At 34.5% G+C, this 16,467-nt stretch overlaps 1 protein-coding gene across 2 annotated transcripts in view; it reads left to right on the forward strand.

Moving 5' to 3' along the window:
- The first annotated feature begins 346 nt into the window (after nucleotides 1-346).
- The window catches only part of C4BPA (complement component 4 binding protein alpha), a 34,142-nt gene continuing 18,021 nt past the window's right edge, over nucleotides 347-16,467 (forward strand). The window contains exons 1-6 of one of the 2 annotated variants that reach the window (XM_016129280.2): nucleotides 347-483; nucleotides 7,293-7,459; nucleotides 8,399-8,587; nucleotides 9,443-9,542; nucleotides 15,907-15,992; nucleotides 16,159-16,353. In XM_016129280.2, coding sequence (XP_015984766.2) covers nucleotides 7,318-7,459; nucleotides 8,399-8,587; nucleotides 9,443-9,542; nucleotides 15,907-15,992; nucleotides 16,159-16,353 — 712 coding nt within the window. In that variant the 5' untranslated portion in view covers nucleotides 347-483; nucleotides 7,293-7,317. Of the gene's footprint in view, nucleotides 484-7,289; nucleotides 7,460-8,398; nucleotides 8,588-9,442; nucleotides 9,543-15,906; nucleotides 15,993-16,158; nucleotides 16,354-16,467 lie in introns of both variants that reach the window. The other variant, XM_016129281.2, reaches the window with a different exon arrangement.

The raw sequence follows: 16,467 nt of genomic DNA on the forward strand, positions 1-16,467 counted from the left end.
TTTGAACCTAGTTTGAACCCTGCGGTACCCAAGGTTTCCAGGCTGGCTGGATTGCATTTTGTTTAACTGTCTCATGTTTATGAAAAGAAAAAAAATTCTGGCATCAAATTCGTATTATCTTTTCATTTAGGGGAAATGGCTGGCAGAGGAGAAAAATGATTGCAACATGTTATCAAGAATGAGGGTTAGTGAAGAGGAAGGAGATTAGGTAAATACTGGTGCTGTATTTCTGCTGTTAATTATTCACTGGGCCAGTAAAGAGCCACTGCCCATCGTTTCCATTCAGCTGTCCCTGATCAGCCAATTACATTGCTGGGATTCCGAGACTTTTTGGTGAACAATTACTAGCCAACTTCAGGGTTTTCTGGTAAACTGTTATCTGAGGAGAAACTAAGACTGTTAGAGATAAAGGCAGTTTTCTTTCTTAAAAACTACACAAGGCACCATAATAGAGTCTTCTATTTCTTCCTCAGCTACCTGCAGGTCAGTGAATTCCTTGGGGTACCTTGGGAGAAAGGCTGGTGGTTTGGCCCTTTGAAGAGTATAAGATTAGAAGGATAAGACACAGACAAAAACTTGGGGGTGTTTTAGCAGAATCTTTTCAGGAGTATTGCATTAGAGGGTAGCATGATTTGAAGAGTATTTTTAACCCCTCTTGATCTTCAATTTTTTATTATAAATGAGGGAATAATAATGCATACTAATATAATAAACTGAAGCAGAAAAGAAGATGTTATTATTGTTATCATATCTCAAAGTTGAGTGTGTTGATTCATCCTTCCCCTGCCCCTCCAATCCCCCATCTCTCCATACAGGGGCATTGAGGCAGGAGGTAAGCCAGGCTTCCCAAAGGGGCTTAAAGGAGACCTGGTTTTCGTAGTCTACATTTTGAAAATTGATGTGATTTCCTTTGGAGATTTTTATTAACCCCTCCACACGTTCTTCACCAATGACAGTAAAGACCTTTAGATTTTGTAATAAGGAAGATGTTGGTCAGTCTCCAGTTAGTTTTTGAAGCTAGAAGCTGTGGTCATCTTCACCTCCTTTCTCTCCCTCACTTTTCAAATCTGGCGATGTTGATTATCACTTCTTGAAATCCTCTTCTTGTTTGGGTAGGACATAGTATTATTTCAGTCTCATTTTAATTCTTCAGCCATTTTTTGTTGGCTCCTGTTTTGTCTCTAAATATAGTAGTACAAGGAGAATGAAAAGTAGAGTGTTTAGAAGAGGAAGAAGCATCAAAGAAGGTTTGTATTAAGTGTAGAAATACATTTGAATGTAATATGAGCCCAGAATGAAGGAGCTTATAGGTAAAGAAATTTTAGGAAGGGAGTGGAAAGTGTGGAAGCACGTTCCTTCTGGTGTCTGAGAGTGTGATTGAGAGTGCAGGTATAAGCAAGGAAACATTCCACCTGAGACTGGAGAAAAATATCATTCTGTACAAAAGTATCTAAGTTTTAAAAGGGAGAGTTTAGATAAAATAAACACATTGACTTGAAAAGTAATCTCTGATAGATGTACAAATTTGAGGCTGAGGATTTTCCCAGTGCCTTCCAAATTGTACTACATTGGTCAGTGCCAGTGGTATTTTTTACAAGATACCATTCATGTTGACTATGGCTCTTGGATTGGTTTTATTTCCAAAGAAATTTAAAAGATGATGATGTAACTGAAATATGGGGGCATTTGCTAGGGAAGTCTTAGCTTTTCAGTGGGCAGTTACAGAATTCTCCACTTTACAGGGACTGGAAAGATGATCTAAGTTTAAAATTATTTTAGTGATGAGAAACTGAGATCCAAGAAGCTGATGTAGCTTCTTAAAGATCAGATGGTGGTATTTCACAAAATTGGATGATGATATTGCCGGGACTTAAACTCAGGTCTTCTCAGTTCGTGAGTCCTAGCCTCCATCTCCATACTCCATGGTCTGTTGAGTTCTATGCAGGTTCTGTTGAGGGATTTCAAGGAGCAGAACGGTGAACTGCAAACATTGTACCTGGCCCACTGAGCCACCACAAATCCTGAGAACAAGTGAGGGAAGTCAAAACGATGTATTATTTCTACAAAATTAACAAAGCAGTTTACGTTTTATTTCATTAGGTTCTCAGTAAAGCAGTTAGTCATTCTTAAGAGGATAAAGCTAAATTAAATTTCATCAATTTCACATTTGTTGTATAACTATTATATGCCAGTTACAACAGCAAGTTAGGACTAAAAAATTGGATAAATACATTTACCTTTAAGGGATCTACAATCTATTTTGGGAGGTGAAAGCGAGTATATAGTTACAATATAATGTGGTGTTATAATCAAGGTATCAGAAAAGTACTAGGGGACCATAGAAGAGAGTGATGTTTCCTGATGGTGTCGGGCAATTCTTTACCAAGGAGGTGACATTTGGCCTTGATGTTGGCAATAAAAGCATTCATGCACAACAGACTGTATGCAAATACTTGCAAGTATGTAAAAAAATTCAAAGATGTGTTTTGGGAGAGGTGAAGTACCTTCAGACAGTTGAAGCATGGTGTTTTAAGTGAGCAGAAGCACAGGTAGAGGTTTGGGGACCTAAGGAATTGGGAACCATTGAGGTTTTTAAGTAACTTCCTTTTTAGGATTATAACTGCATCAATGTAGAAGCTGGCTTACAAATGTTTGGATACTATTGCAGTGGTCTAGGCTGGAGTGAAGAGAATTATGAGACCCTAACCCTGGACTATGGAAGTGGGGAGTAAAAGAGAGCAACAAATTCTAATGCTATTGTGATCACATGATAGGATGTGGAGACTCTAAATAGGAAAGAGGCCAAGAGAGAGGAGGCTAGGATGACTCGGATTTCTGGGACCCTGGGTGAAGATTATTACTTTAGCTGAAACAGAAAGCACAGAGGTCAAGTACCGTTGAAAGGAAGATGGTGTGTTAGTCTGGGATCTGTTGAATTCAAGGTGCCTGGGAGATAGAAATGGAGCAGTTGGATATACTGATCTGAACCATGTAAATTATCACTTAAATTAAAAAGAAACACTTAAAAAAATCTAATAAGTGGTTGCCAGGGCTGGAGGTGGGTGAGAAATAGGGAGAGGTTGGTAGAAGGGTATAAACTTTCAGCTATAAGATGAAGATTTGAGGATCTAATGTAAAACATGGTAGTCACCGGCTGAAAACCCTGTATTATAATTAAAACTTGCTAAGAGAGTAGAACTTAAATGTTCTTGCCAAAAATAAAAAATAAAAATAAGAGAGAGAGATAAATATGTAAGATGATAGATGTGTTAATTAACTAGATGATGGGAGAGGGGACTATTTTTACAATGTGTATGTATATCAAATCACCATGATGTGCACTTTAAATAACTTTTAATTTAGTCACTCATACCTCAATAAAGTTGAAATTAAAAAAAAATTCAATGGAGTCAAAAGTTTTAGCTTACTTTCAGGATTGCAAGTGAAAAGTATAATAATTTATTTCTGGATTTGTAAAGAAAACTCACAAATAGTTATACCTTTAAAAAACAGAAATGTTAATTTAAATATTATCCCAGCTCCCCAAAAAACAACCCCCCCTCAAAAAAAAAAAACAATATACTGAGATAACCAGTCACAATTATAGACTTTTCCAAGGTTAAAGGTTACGTTCAAGTGGCAAAGCTATAATTTCTAAAGTCCAGGAACAAATTCTTTCTTAGAAATATCATTTGCAAGGTCAGTTTTTTGATGTAGATATAAGCTTTTGTGCACCTTCAGGGGAAGAGAAAGTATTTCCTCCTTATTTTGCTGAGATATTTTTTACTGGCTTTTAAAAGAGCCATAATTTTCAGGCTAAGCATGGGAATTGCACTAGTTGGCAAAAAGAGTAAAGGAGGCTGGGCTGAATGGCTCAACATTTACACATGGGAAGTAATAGGGCAGAATAAGATTTTTATTCATAACTGAGTTTCTGGAGCATATAAAGTTTTGCACCAATAGGAGACTGTTGGGCTTAGAGGTCTGAGTGATTCATGGATGATGGTCAAAGTCATAGGAGTAGATGAGTCTCTCTCAGGAAGACAGTTAAATAAAGGCGAGGGATGAAGCAGCCCTGGGCAGGCCCCCATGGGAGCCAGCATCTCTGCTCTGGGTGTGGGACTGGGTTTCACTGTGACCAAAGGGCACAGTGAAGACTCAACCAAGTGCTTCTGGACCAAGTCCAGTGGGCTTTCCTCTGCACTGAGGCATAAAGTATCTTGGAGATTCAGCCATCTGTCATTACAGTTTTACAACATTATTATAATGATGTTTTGACTCTAGGAATTCCGGTCCTGTCAGAGTCACATTGCAACATCAATGCTGTCACTCTCTTCCCTAAAATTTTTTTTGAATATTTACTATGTGCCATCCATGTTCCAAGCCCAGCTCCCTCTTAGCAATTCTGGGAGACATGTATAGCTATCAATCTTATTTTATAAAAAAGGAAATTGAAGCTTAGAGGAGCTCAGAGTATCTGGCCTGGGGACACACAATTCTCTTGTGATAGAACCGTGGTTGAACTCACAGGGCCTGGGACTGGCTCCAGAACCCATGCCCCAGGGCCTGGCCACATACTATCCACCTATGCCTGTGGCCTGGTGTGAGGCTGAGTGATATAAATCCCTCAGAGTGTAAGGTTTGTGAGGCGGACTTTTACCTCCTGTCATAACCTGTGGAGGGAGGAGCACTAGTTTTTTAAATTTCTTCCCTTTACACTGTCCTCAGTTGACTGGTTGATTATATGATGACTTCAGGTTATGGATGGAAAAAACCCTACAATAAAATCGCTAGGTTGGGTTCTCATTAAGATACAGGTGTGTCTTGCTTTAAAATCAATTAACCATAAATTGTTCCTTGGTGCTTTTGAATGTAAATTCAACAAATATTTATTGAGTACTTTAACCATGAAGCAGAGTGCTAGGTACTAGGCAGGACAGAGATGAATAAGAACTCACCCTCAGACTTCAAGTAGTGAAGACAGACTTCAGCTGGTAGTTACAAACCAAGTTAGAATCAGAGTTATAAACACGACATTGTAATTAGAATATGGAGACTTGCCTGGAGGACAAGAGGGGGCGTTGGAGAAGGGACTGGCTGAATGAATAGGAATTGAGGAGGAAAGAGCAATGGGCAGGGTAGGAGGGGTGAAAGTGTTTGGAATTGTTGGAGATCCAGGTTAGTCCCCACCAGATGGAACGTGGGGCTCAGACAAAACTACTAAAAAGTTATTCACCAGAAGCCAACTGAGTGAATGCCAATTCCTGAAGGATCAGTTCACTGAAGTCAATTTGTTGAATTTATCACATCGTTAATTTATTTAATATCATTTTAATAAGTATTCACTGATTATATTCGATAATTATAAATGTATTCTTTCTGAACATAGGGAATGAATATGTTCTTTGTAGCAGCATTTTAAATATTTTTTGTTCCTTTTTCCGAAGGTAAGAATTTAATCTTATGGCTGTGTTTTTATAAATATACAGATAATGTTTCCTGGAGTAAATTCAATATATACATTTTTCTTGTGAATATATAGTAATAACAACTGAAACAATTTATATGGGAAATTTTCACTTTATACTATTATCCTCTTGATTTATTATGGTGAAATTCTATTTTGCCAACATATCAGTATTTTGAAATCTCTTTCTTCAATTTCAAGGAAGTTCAGTAAACGTGGCAAATCTACCGACATCAAAAATTAAAGAAACTTATTTCTATAGTTTTTTTGTAGTTCAAAGAAGTTTTTATTGCCTGGGAAAAATTTATCATATTTAGTAAATTTCACACATGATTTAGTGGACTGATTTTTATTATGTGGAATTTGCCTTGACTTCAACTGTCTCCCGTCTCATCGGATTGCTAGGGCAGAAGGACAGAGACCTGAGATTGGGGGAGATATACTAGGAAAACAGAGAGAATGAAACACAAGAGAATGTGCCTAAAATGTGGTTTCTGGCTCCTCCCAACTGACAACTGGTAGAGGAATGGCTTCATCAGAATTGAATTTTGGAAAGATAAGATTCTGAGTCATTACTCAATGAAGAAGTTAGGCCTCTCTACATAGTGTGAAGGGCCACTAAAAACTTTTTTCTTCTATAATGTGGGACAGAAACATCTATGAGGGAAATATTGAGGTGACTCCTTTTTATCTAAATGGATGTGTGCTTAGTATGAATTATGGACACATGGGGAGTGTAGACTCATCTAGATCTAACAGAGATATCAGAATAAAAGATGAAATTCAACAGTATTTAGGAGTGAACTTTGTGTATTCCTTTAAGGACAAGACTTTCTAATGTAAATTTAAGATATGTTGTTTTTACCAAAGGAAACAGGAGTGGTGGTGAAGAGAGAAATCTCCTTCATGATTTTGTTTTAAATAAGTCTTTAAATAGTCTAATTAAATAACAGAAGTACATTTGTCACATATATTTTTCTTTTTCTTTTCCCATCTCTACATATCTACATATATAGGTCTCTATATATCTACACATATAAAAAACTATTTTTTCAAAACTGCAAATTGCTTGATGGTCCATTGTCTCAACTGACAGTTGTCATGAAGAGCTCCCAAAACTATATATAGCAATCCAACCACGCTTCTCTAGATCATCATTTTCTTGTCTTTTCATTTAGCTTTATTTTACATTTGTTTCCTCTGCCATTTCCTTGGTCAGATCTTCTCTGTGGCTCATCTGGCAATTGCAGCAGTCTTCTTAATTAACTTCCTTGTTCCTGCTCTCTGTTCACTTCAGTCTCTCATGTACATATCTGCCATAGTGATCTTCTTAAATTACAATAATATATCACTCCTTAGCTTAAGAATAAACAAACCAAAAACAAAATACAAATTAAAAAAATGGATCATTATTCCCCAAAGAGTAGTGTCCATAAATTCCTAAACTTGGCCCTTATGTCCTATTCTGATACACATAGGTTCTCACTCTTTAACTGTCTCCTTATCTCAGACACTTTATTTTCCAGCACAGTATTATCTACTGCTCCCCAATTTCCCTGCATCCATTTTCTAACTTTTATAACAAACCTAATGCAGATACAGCCACCTCCCATCTTTCCACTCAGAATTCATTCCTCCTCTGAGCAGAATGCTCCCGCAGAGGCTAACACTCACTGGTATGTGTTGTGTAACATTTGTGCATATGTCTTTTCTTCTAATCTAGGCTGTAATTTCCTTGAAGACACAGATCCCATAGCCTTCATTCTGGTGCTTTATGATAAGTAAGAATTCAATGACTGTTTACTAAACTGAATTCTTTCAGTAGAAAAGGATCAGAGAAGCAACAGGTCATGTACCCTCCAAGAGCTCCAAGTGGAACCGTTGATAGAAAGGGGAAAACGACAGCCTGGTCCTTCTCCAGAGTGTGGAGAGTCTCTGATTCAACTCTGTTCCAAATAACCTTGGTTGCTGCTCTGTTGGCTACTGTTCTTGGTGAGTAATAGGGAGACGAGTTCAGACTGGCAACAAATACTCAAGATCATCTACTTCTTTGTTCACTTTTAAGACTAACAAAGAGAAGATTAAGGCTTTAGCAGAAATCCAGCTTCAGCAACAAAGGGTTTATTTGACCAGGAATTTGGAATTTATTTGAAATTTGGAATTATTTGGAATTTAGGGAGAATTTGCTTTACCTGTACAAGAGGCAGTTTTCTAGACACTTTCCCCTAGAATTCTTCTCCAGGAATTTCCCAATCTGTCTCCCAACAATGACTTGAAACAAATCTAGATTATCTATCAGCCTGGCTGAACAATTTTCACTTCAGTGGGTTGATCCAGAATGGAGAGGGGAAGTGTACACTAGTACTGTGGCTCCTAAAAGGTAAATTGGTTTTGTATTTAATTCTTGCAAGGAAAGCAGGATTAAGGCTTTTACTGTTCAAGGGCTTTATGCTTCTTCCTTCATATCATTCAAAATCCAAAAGGTGCAAAAAAGCACAAATTAAAAGTTATTCTTATTACTATCCCAGCAACCCAGTTACCCTTTACAGAGGCAAACAATGTTACATAAAGTAATTATTAGTGAAATACTCTATTTCTTTGGGGGAAAATTGTAGGGACTTCTGGCTTTGCACAGATACATCTGATTCAGCAGATATGGGAAATCTGACAGACTAATGAAATCATGTCTGCCATCCTTTTAAAATAAATTATCTCATATACAACAGGAAAAGAATGAAAAATTTCTGCCTTTTATTATTATCATTGACCACTCACTGCATTCATTGAATAATAGAGATAATAGGAGTTATTGGTTTTCTTTACTAGAGGAGAAAAGAATGGTTCTTATTCTGAAAATCATACTACTGTAAACATTAAGGTACTGTGTCCCAAGCTTCAACTTCTGGTGCTCTTTGTCATTTTCGTGTCCAGGTGATTGTGGTCCCCCTCCCTATTTAAACTTTGCTTCTCCAATAAAAGAATCGAATGAGACAAACTTCAAAACTGGAACTGTTCTGAAATACACCTGCCGCCCTGGCTACACGAAGACTGCCAGTTCACGATATCAGTCCCTTACCTGCAGTCCGGAAGGCACATGGAGCCACAGTAATTTCTGCGTCAGTAAGTAGGAACATTTATTTTTCTTATTTGTGCTTTTCTCATTTTTACAAAGTTGTCTCAGGGACTAAGCTTTCTGAATGCAAATGAGAATCTTTAGTCACTAAGAAACCTACTCAATTCGTCAATAACTGATTTCAATGTACACAGGTATGCCACTTTTTCAAAAATATAAACAAGCAAACAAATAAATAAAAGAGAAAAATTAGGAGTTATCTAGTTGCACTGAAAAATAAGTCCATTCTTTACAACATAATTCAGTAAATACTTCTTCCAGAAGTTAACTATAAATTCAATTTTAATACATTGAAAATGAGATTCACTCTTTACAAATTGTACAAAGTTATATGACTAGAAAGTGATAATGCAGTTTCCAAAGAAAACTCACCCAAAATACTTGCCATGTTTGGAAGAAGATGCTATGACTCTCTCTCAGTTGAGACTATATTCTGTGATGTTTTTCTGATAATAAGGGTGTACAATCTATACTATTTTTTGTTTGTTTTTCCTTTTGTGACCAAGGTCATGCATATTTGAATGGCCTGAGTTCAAAGTACACACAACTGCCATAAAATGAAACATAACTTCCTGGTCGGTGTGCTAAATCCTAGACTGTAGATGTGATTGCCACAATAATTTAGCTGACCATTTTTCTCTATTGGTAAAAGATACCAGAAAAAATGAGATCAAGTTTTGAATTTATTTTTTTTACTCCAAAATAAAAATTCAGTGAACCAGGATCAGAAATAAATTCGAATTTGAACCTCTGGTCTTTCTGGAAGCAGAGATCAAAGCTTCTCTAATTCTGTATCTGTGAGTAGTTGAAATCACTAATCTTCATTTTTAATTTTCTCTCAGAGAAATCATGCAGCAACCCAGGAGAATTACATAATGGGCAAGTGATCATTAAGACAGATCTCTCTTTTGGATCACATATCGAATTCAGCTGTTTAGAAGGGTGAGTGCAAGGTAATCTAGAAATAATACATTTTTTAAAAATTAATTTTTAAAAATAGCTAATGTGTTTAAATGTTTCAAAAGAAATGATATAAGAAATTATATACTTAGAATCCTCGCATCCACGCTATCATCATCCATCTCATTCTTTCCTGCCCTTAAACAAGGATCTACTTTTATTGGTTTCTTATGCATCTTTCTAGTGCATTTACTTTTACAAACACAAGCTAAGAAATTAGTATATTAGTTTTTATTTTGCACCTTTTCAATAACAAATGTAGTTTTGAATCTTGCTTTATTTTTTTACTTATCAATATATATAGAAGACATTTCTGTGCTTTTGCATAAAGAGGTTCCTCATTTATTTCCTTTTATAACTGCATAAAATTTTATTGTGGGATATATCATGGATTAACAATCTTTTTGATGGATCCATGAATATTTCCAATCTTTTGCTACTCTGAACAGTACTCTTATTAATTATCTTATATATATTGTTTTGTACATATAGAGTTATATCTGTAGGGCAAAATCCTAGAATGGGATTTCTGGGTCAAAAAATCATATATTTGAAAATTGGAAAAATATTGCAAATTGTTCTCATAGGGGATTACATGATTTTGCAGATATGCTAATTTTGTTTCTCCATAAACTTTCCAAATAAGTGTATTGTCAACTTTTGAAAACATGTCAGAATTTTGAAAATTTTCCAATTTTAGAGGCAAAAATAAAATCTCACTATAGTTTCAGTGTATATTTCTCTTATTATGAAAGTCGAGCATATTTTTTTACGTTAAGAGATGTTTATATTTATTTGTGTACTACTTGGATGCCTTTTGCCTATTTTCTTCTTTTGAGTTGAATTTTTGGTTCTTAACTCCTAGGTGATATACATACATGAACATATGTATTAGGATTTGGACCTTGTTTCTGATATAAGCTCAACTTTTCCCCAAAGTACGTAATTTTTTTTTTAACTTGGCTATCGATATGTTTTTTCTTCTCAAGGAGAATTTTTTTTTATGTTGTCAAATTTATCAATCTCCCTTTTAAAAATGGCTTCTAGATTTTAGGTCTTATTTTAAAAGGCTTTCCCCAATACAAGATTTTAAACTATTTTCCCAGATTTATTCTACAACTTTATGTTGTAGAATATTATATCTTATATCCTTTAACATTTAAGCTTTGATCCATTTGGAGTCAATATATTGTATAGAGTATATGAGGTACATATCCTAGTCTATATTTTTCTGCGTGGCTTTCCTGTTATCCCAATTTCATTTATTAAAAAGTCTATCTTCAATCTAATGACTCGGGAATGCTTTTTGATATTATATTAAACTCCTATATACAACCGGGTCTTTTTCTGGACTTTTCATTGAATGCCATTGTTTTGCCTGCATATTCATATATACAATTTACAGTCTTCTATTTATTGAGGCTTTATATGTCTTAATAGCCAATATGGATCTATTGCTCTTCTTTTTCAGAATTTTCCTGACAATACCTTTTTTTTCCTATGTAAACTTTAAAGTTCAGCATATTTTAAAATCAGTCTTGGATTTGTTTTTAACTTAATTTTAGGAGAATTTTTTTTTAAATGTTGACTCTCCCTAGATATTTTACTGTAGGGGAGGCAAAACTTTACCTCTACCTCTTAGAATCTCTGGTGAGGCCTAAGAATTTCTTTGAGATAAGACAGATTAACGAGACAAAAGCATACAGATTTTATTTTTACATGTACATGGGAAACTTCACAAGAAAATAAAGACCCCAAAAGCAGTTAGTTTGAACAAAGAACAATAACTGTAGAACAGTAACTAAAATAAATGGAGAAACAAAGTAAGGTAAAGTAAGACAATACCTGTTTGTACATATTTCTCTTGGTCTCAATGCCCTCTTTGGTGAAAAGAACGTTCTTTTCCTCTTGGTGTAGAGAAGGCACCTTTCTCATGGGAGTTTGCTCTCCTGCTTTCAGGAAGAAATGGGAAGATCAGAACATCCTTCCTACACCAGCCATTTTTCAAGCACTTTTAACTCTAAATAAACTTTATGCTAAAGTCAAATTTTGATGTGGCATATTCTGCCCCATTAATTTTCGCTTTTTCTCCTTTATTCTTTCAGGAATGTTTCAAAGTTTTCTTCAAGTGGATTTTGCATTTTTTGAAGTGTTTAAGTCTAGATATTTATTCTTGCTATTTTAATTTTCTTTTATCATTTTAACCATTTTTAATTTAAAAATTTTTAAAGATTTTTATTAAAATACAGCCAGCATACAATATTGTATTACTTTCAGATGTATACTGTAGTTATTCAACATTTATATACCTAAAGAAGTGATCACCACTTTGAGCCCAGTGACCATCTGACACCTTACAATGCCATCACAATATTATCAAGTATATTCCTTAAGCTGTATAACACTTCTCCATGACTTATTTTCTTCATAACAAGAGGAAATTTGAACCTATTATTCCTCTTCGCCTTTTTCCACCCCTTTTTCTGATTTTTCAATTATAGTTTACATTCAATATTATTTTATATTAGTCTCAGGTGAACAGCATAGTGGTTAGACATACATATAATTTATGAACTTTCCCCCTGACTAGTCTAGTACCCAACAGACACTGTAAATAGTTATTACCATGTTATTGACCGTATTCCCAATGCTGTATTTTAACATCCCCATGACTCTTTTGTAACTACAGATTTGTGCTTCTTAATCCCCTTATCTTTCTCACTCAATCTCAGACCTCTCTCAACTGGCAACCACCAGCTTGTCCCCTGCGTCTATGAGTCTGTTTCTGTTTTATTCATTTAGTTGTTCTTTAGATTCCACATGTAAGTGAATCATATGGTATTTGTCTTTCTTTGTCTGACATATGTCACTTAGCATAATACCTTCCAGGTGCATGCATATTATCACAAATGGTAAGATTTCATTCTTTTTTTTTTACGGGTGAGTAATATTCCAATTTATATATGCATCAATTCTTCTTTATCAAATCATCTATTGATGGGCACTTACATTGCTTTCATATCTTAGCTACTGTAAATAATGCTGCAATGAACACAGGGGTGCATTTATCTTTTCGAATTAGTGTTTTGGATTTTTTTTCCGGACAAATACCCAGAGGTGGAATTGCTGGGTCATATGGTAGTTGTATTTTTAATTTTTGGAGGAATCTCCACACTGTTTTCCATGGTGGCTGCAGCAATTGGCAATCTCACCAACAGTGCATGAGGATTCCCTTTTTCCTACATCCTTGCTAACACTTGTTTGTTGATTTATTGATGATGACCATTCTAATAGGTGTTAGGTGATGTATCATTGTGGTTTTAATTTGCATTTCTCTGATGATTAGTTACTTTGAGCATCTTTTCATATGTCTATTGACCATCTGTATGCCCTCTTTGGAGAAATGTCTATTTGGGTCCTCTGCCCATTTTTTAATTGGATTGTTAGTGTTTTGATGTTAAGTTGCATGAGTTCTTTATAAATTTTGGAGGTCAACCCCTTTTTTGATGCATCATTGGCAAATATCTTCTCCCATGCAGCAGGAATCTTTCTGTTTCATTGATGGTTTACCTTCCTGTGCGAACCCTTATTAATTTGTTTATTTTGTTTGTTTGTTTTCCTTGCTTGAGGTGACCTATCAGAAAAGATATTCCTAAGAACAATGCCAGAGAGTTTATAGCCTATGTTTTCTTCTAGAAGTTTTATGGTTTGGGGTCTGTCATTTAAGTCTCTAATCTATTTTGAGTTTATTCTTGTATATGGTATAAGAAGTGGTCTGGTTTTTTTTTCTTTATGTATCTGTGAAGTTTTCCAACACCATTTTGATTGAATAAACTGTCTTTACCCCATTGTATATTCTTTCCTCCTTTGTCATAGATTAATTGACCAAATAGGTGTGGGTTTCTTTTCTGGGCTCTCTTTTCTGTTCCATTGATCTATGTTTTTGTTTTTATGCCAATACCTTGCTGTTTTGATTACTGTAGGCTCATAGTATTGTTAGATGTCGGGTAGTGTGATACCCCAATTTTGTTCTTTTTATTCAAGATTGTCGTGGCTATTTAGGGTCTTTTGTCATTCCATATAAATTTTAGAATTATTTGTTCAAGTTCTTTAAAAAGTACCAATTACACTTATTGATATAACTGATTGCTATAGACTTGGTTTTATTATGTTATTTCATATTTTATACTCTCTGTATTTGCTGTTTAAGAAGGTTTAAAATTTGGTTCTAGTGGTTACTTATATACATTTACATTTATATAATATTATTATTTCCCTTTATTTTTAGGCAGTTTAAATTTGTTCCCTGTTATGAGCAACAGTAAATTTACCTTGTATTCTCTCCTCCCCACCCCTCTGTTTTTTCTACCAGTAAATCTATGTTCTTTGTATTATCTTAGTGTTTATATTTAACATTACTGTTAAATACTCATATGTGTCTATAACTTGATTTCACTCCCAGCTCTTGAAGATAAGGTAATGAGGGGATTTGTTTTGTGTTCCATTTTCTCCCCCATCTCCTATTATTTGTTAGTTATATTATTTCAGCACTGTCAGAGCATATAAATTTGTATTTATTTCAGTCACTCTTAACCTTACCTTTGTTCTTATCCTAGATCTTCATGTCCAGTGCTCACTACTAGTTGTTTTTTGCTTGTTTTTGTTTTTGTTGAAATTTACCCTGTCATTGCTTGGTTGGCTATAGTTTGTCCTTCGGTGATTTCCCAAAAGAAAAGCTCCAAGAGAAATTATTTCTTGAGTTCTTACAGGTTCAATACTATCTGCGGATTTTATACTTATATACATGGCTGGATATAAAGTCCTTGGCTCATACTTTCTTTTCTTGACTCACTTATGGGTATTGCTCCATAGCCTTTTCTAGTGGATATTGCTGTAGAGAACTCTGATGCCTATCTAGATTTTTTTATTCCAATATATAACTTGTTTGGCTATCCATAGATATTATTCTTTACATTTGAAATATAATAATCCTACTCTTAGTTATTTTGATACAAACAATTTAGTTCAATTTTTTGTTGCTATGTGACATACAATTTTAAAATGTAGATTAAAGTATTTTATTTTTGTAATATTGACTTGAAATACATTTTTAAATAGCTATTTTATTGTTTTGTGCTCCTTCTTCATGTATTCCAGTGAAATGTATTCTGATTTTCCTTCGCTTGTCATCTTTACCTCATATTTTTCTTTATTTTTGTTGTTGTTGTTTGATTTTGTTTCATTTTATAATGTTTATTCTGTTTCTCTTGCTGTGAATAGCTGCTAAGAAGAGAAGTGAGAAGATTCAAAACTGTGGTACTATTGGAACATTGAAGTGTTCCTATTAGAATAACCAGAAAATAGTACTTTTCATTTGTTTTCCTGGCTAGGTTAGAAAAATACATTTTAAAGAAATTTCAAAATACGGAAATCTTGAATTCTCACTGTATCTTATCTTATTAAAAGATTTTTTCCCTTTAAGTTATTATTAAATAAGCTTGAGGGGCTCTTAAATTGCTGAAGGTAACATTTATGTTAATGTTCAATCATAATGTATGTTATTCCTCAATGATGGTACAATTTGAAACCATACTAACAATGCTTTTATTTTTTTTTTCTGTTACCATACTACATAGAGAGCAGCAGGCTTAGAACTTAAAAATAGCTCTTAAATTGTTGAAGGTAACATTTGTGTTAGTGTAACATTTGTTACACTAACAAATGTTAGTGTTACATAATATTTATGTAACACTATGTTACATTTATGTTATGTAACATTTATGTTAGTGTTCAATCATATTGTACATTATTCCTCAATGATAGTACAATTTGAAATCATACTAACAATGCTTTTATTTTTTATTTTTCTGTTACCATACTTCATAGAGGGAAGCAGGCTTAGAGCATAAAAATAGGGATCATCAACAGGGAGTTAATGGTGTATGGAAGAGGGTAATTATCTGAAAGTCAAAAGGAGGCTGCAAACAATGAAAGTCTGAAGTCAGTAATCTAGCTGGTACTCTCATTCAAAATGCATAACACACTCAATTGAATCTTTTACCCTGTATTGTCCTGCTTGAGCTCTGAATGAACTTCATGACTGACATCTAGTAGATGCTCAATACTAGATTACAGCATAAAAGAACAAGAGAACAAACACATCTGATTGCAATGGTGAAATTTTACTGAATGGATTGCTCAGTGGGAAGTATTATCTGAGAAAACATATATATATTTTTTTCATTTTTTAATATTGAGTAACAATTTTATTTATTCAGATACTTTTATTCATTTTAATTTAAGGTAGAAAGAATTCCACTAAAATCTTTGATCCTATTTTATTCAGGTATATCTTAATTGGCTCAACCACTAGTTATTGTGAAATCCAAGATAAAGCAGTTGGTTGGAGTGATTCTTTTCCAGAATGTGTAAGTAAGTAAAAACTTTTTCTGATTTGACTATAAACTTATGTTAGGTGATAAAAGTCCTGTATATATTTGCTGCTTTTTGTACTGTTCATTAGAATTTGCATTGTGAATGGTAGATTTCTAAGGATACCTTACCTGATTATTTCTTTCTCTTTACTCACTCATCCCAGTTGCCAATTGTAAGCCCCCTCCTGATATCATCAATGGCAGGCGCAGTGGTGGAAATGAAGATATCTACACGTATGGCTCTTCTGTCACCTATAGGTGTAACCCTGGCTTCTCAATGTTAGGCAAAGCTTCCATTTCTTGCATAGTGGAGAATACAACAATAGGTGTCTGGAGTCCCAGCCCTCCTACTTGTAAAAGTAAGTCACATTTGAATTGTTGAATTATGCTTTGGATTTTTCTCTTTTGTTTAAAGGAGCAAAGAAGGTATATTTATTAGGGGAAATGAAATGATTTAAAAACAAAAAATTATT

Source organism: Rousettus aegyptiacus, unplaced genomic scaffold (assembly GCF_014176215.1).
Source record: "Rousettus aegyptiacus isolate mRouAeg1 unplaced genomic scaffold, mRouAeg1.p scaffold_m13_p_17, whole genome shotgun sequence".
Taxonomy (NCBI): Eukaryota; Metazoa; Chordata; class Mammalia; order Chiroptera; family Pteropodidae; genus Rousettus; species Rousettus aegyptiacus.